Below are 2819 nucleotides of genomic sequence, written 5' to 3' on the forward strand. Positions count from 1 at the left end.
TTTACCTCTTTTTTTTTTTTTTTTTTTGAAAAACAGAGCACCATTGTCTTAATTTTCAATTGTGACAATTCAGTCTTGTGAGATGCTTGACTGAGTGCCTTGGCCTTGGGAAAGTGCCCTTTTAGAGAACGAACTACTATAAAATATGACCAGACAATTGTCAAGGCTTTTAGTTGAACTTCAAACGTTTCTCGGGCAAAATGTATAATCCACTGGCTCTCATTTTCTGTCTCCTGTATCTTAGCAATTGCGTCCAATCGAACGATTGTGGCCAGGATGATACACTCTACTGCCGCGGAGATAAGAATTTTGAATAAAAGTGACAAGCCGCTAGTGATAATGCCTGGCATGGAGATAGTACCAATGCACAATGAATCAGCAGTCGGTAAAGAAAATCCGGAAGAGACTCTCCTTGATAGTCTGGCCAACTATTTGCGAACGCACGAGGTCAATGTCAAATTAGTTGACTTGTTGGAAGAGGGAAAACTGGTGGAACAAGCATCAAGTACGATCCGATAATGAATTAGGTTAATTGACTCTAACAAATTAGACTTATTGTTAGTAAAAAATGCCGTAAAGAAGTGTAAAATGTTTTGAGAATTTTTTAGGAATTTAACAATTGTGTGCTTAAAAATGTTTTGTAATTAATACACTTCTAATAAGATGGATTCTCTCATAAAATCAGCCATGAAAGGGAAAATTTTAAAACTATAAAAACAAGTTTCAAACTAGGGTAATTATATATTACATTTGATCAAACTACTCTTTTGGATTGCAATTCAGCTAATTTTCAGCCAATCCAGATTTTATAATCTACAAAAAAATGATTGAATCTTTCTAGATTTCATTAAAGCAATATTTAAGCGATGATAATGTTAGAAAAATGGGTTTTCAAAGACAAGAATCTCCTTTAAAATAAGTAGTCCAAAAACAAATTGAGATATAAAGCTAAAATTTAAAATTTAAAGTCTTTAGAAGGATAATAATAAATATATATGTATATCCTTAGTTAATTTCTTTCTTTTACATCTGGCATCAGAATCTCTATTTTGGTTTTCGTTTCTGTAAAATGAGTGCAAAGCTTTTATGAACTTTATTTTTGGCTTGTTAAATCATATAAACTTGAAATTTATGTGTTGTGTGTGGCAGTTTAGTGACCCGGCTTAAGGATGTCTGGAGTCAGTTGATTACCAAATGCTGTTAACACGCTAAAACTTCAACTCGACGCACCATAAAATGGTGACATAAACCAACCCACTTTATAGGTGATGGGTATACATGTATTTATACATATGTAGGCCAATTCTTAGGAAACTGACGCCTCTTGTGGTGCCTATCAAATGCAAACACTGAGCAAATCTGCACTGCAGCACGCACAGCCCTCCCCCACACCACACAGACTTGCCACTTGGCTGGACGATCAAATTGTAATATATGTATGTTTGTTTGTTTGTTTATTTGGGTGTGTGTGTGTGTCTATATTCCAGAGGCACGCAAGAAGGATAAAGGCCAGGGACTGCTACTGGCCATGGCACTGATGTTTGGCAAAATGATGGCAGTTGTGGGACTTGGTGGCATTGGAGCTTTGGCCTTGAAGGCTCTAGGCGTTGCCATGGTGGCTCTAATGATGCCCGGAATGCTGGGCTTAAAAACAGCTGCTCAGCATGGAAACGAGTCGAGTCATAGCATTTCATATGTCACCGGTGAAGGACATCATCATAAGCGACGACGACGAGCGGCCTGGCAGGTGGTCTCCGAGCAGCAGGAACAACCTTTGGCCTACCGAGCCTACATAAACTAAAAATGTTTGACAATCATTCTCAGAATCTACATCTTATGTTAAGTAATTTATTCGTTATGCTAGAGAAATACAAAAATTGTTTCAACTTTTGTTACTACTTCAAGTTACTTTTTGGGCTTTTGAATGAGATGTTATTATTTCGTTTCTGTTTTGTACTTTAACTAATTTGCGTTTTTATTTCTTTTACTATATTTATAATTTTATTTGTTACTAACACAGCGATGCCGGGGATGCTGCTGCTGCTGGTGGCTGTTGCTCTTCGGTTTTTGAAATCGGTGAAAGTTTATTTGAGCCCAGTTGTTGGCATTATACTGGCAGGCAGCATCAACAACAAAAGCAATAGCAAGCAACCTACACATAGTCACAGCAGCAGTCGATATACTCTCTATCTGTCCATAAGTATATGAGCTATTCTAGACAACACAAGGCAATAGATTGAACTAGTATTTTTATGTTTAATATTTCTTAATAAATAGCAGTTAATTTGTTGAAAGTCATTACGAAATGTATCCAATTTCTAATTGTCTTTTGGCAGAGTGTTTGAACTTCGCATTGACCAAGTCTGAAACTAGTTTTTGTTTTGTTTTCTCGCCTTTAATGTCATCATTTGTCAGACAGTTTATTGAGCCCTAATGTCAATTGCAATACCGATACAAATGCTCAGATACTATCTGCCTCCGTTATCTACCGGATATCGAAATTTAGTAAACTTTTTCGTTCGTTTAGTTCGTTTCGGTTCTGTTTGAGATCAGATTTCATCTGAACTTTTGTTTTCCATTCAAAAAGAAGCAACCAAAAATCAACATGCATAATTATGTGTATGAACATATATAGATTGAATTTGCATAATGCGTTGAATAGCCAACTTTCACTACTTTTTTTTTTTTTGGCAGCATACACACAACGGTTCTTCTTCTGGTGCTCCCCCAAGAAAAAAAGAGAGAAAAAAAAAACAAGACCACGGGCCAACGACAACTGGAAATATACATGCGAGACCTTAATTTTTGTGTTGTTTTGG

At 36.4% G+C, this 2819-nt stretch overlaps 1 protein-coding gene across 1 annotated transcript; it reads left to right on the forward strand.

The window, feature by feature from the left end:
- The first annotated feature begins 200 nt into the window (after positions 1–200).
- On the forward strand, positions 201–1818 carry LOC6653772. Its single transcript, XM_047013344.1, is given in 3 exon segments — positions 201–298; positions 300–505; positions 1488–1818. Coding segments are annotated over 3 exon segments (618 nt in total). The 3' UTR covers positions 1802–1818.
- Positions 1819–2819: the final 1001 nt, after the last annotated feature.

Source organism: Drosophila willistoni, unplaced genomic scaffold (assembly GCF_018902025.1).
Source record: "Drosophila willistoni isolate 14030-0811.24 unplaced genomic scaffold, UCI_dwil_1.1 Seg760, whole genome shotgun sequence".
Lineage (NCBI taxonomy): Eukaryota > Metazoa > Arthropoda > Insecta > Diptera > Drosophilidae > Drosophila > Drosophila willistoni.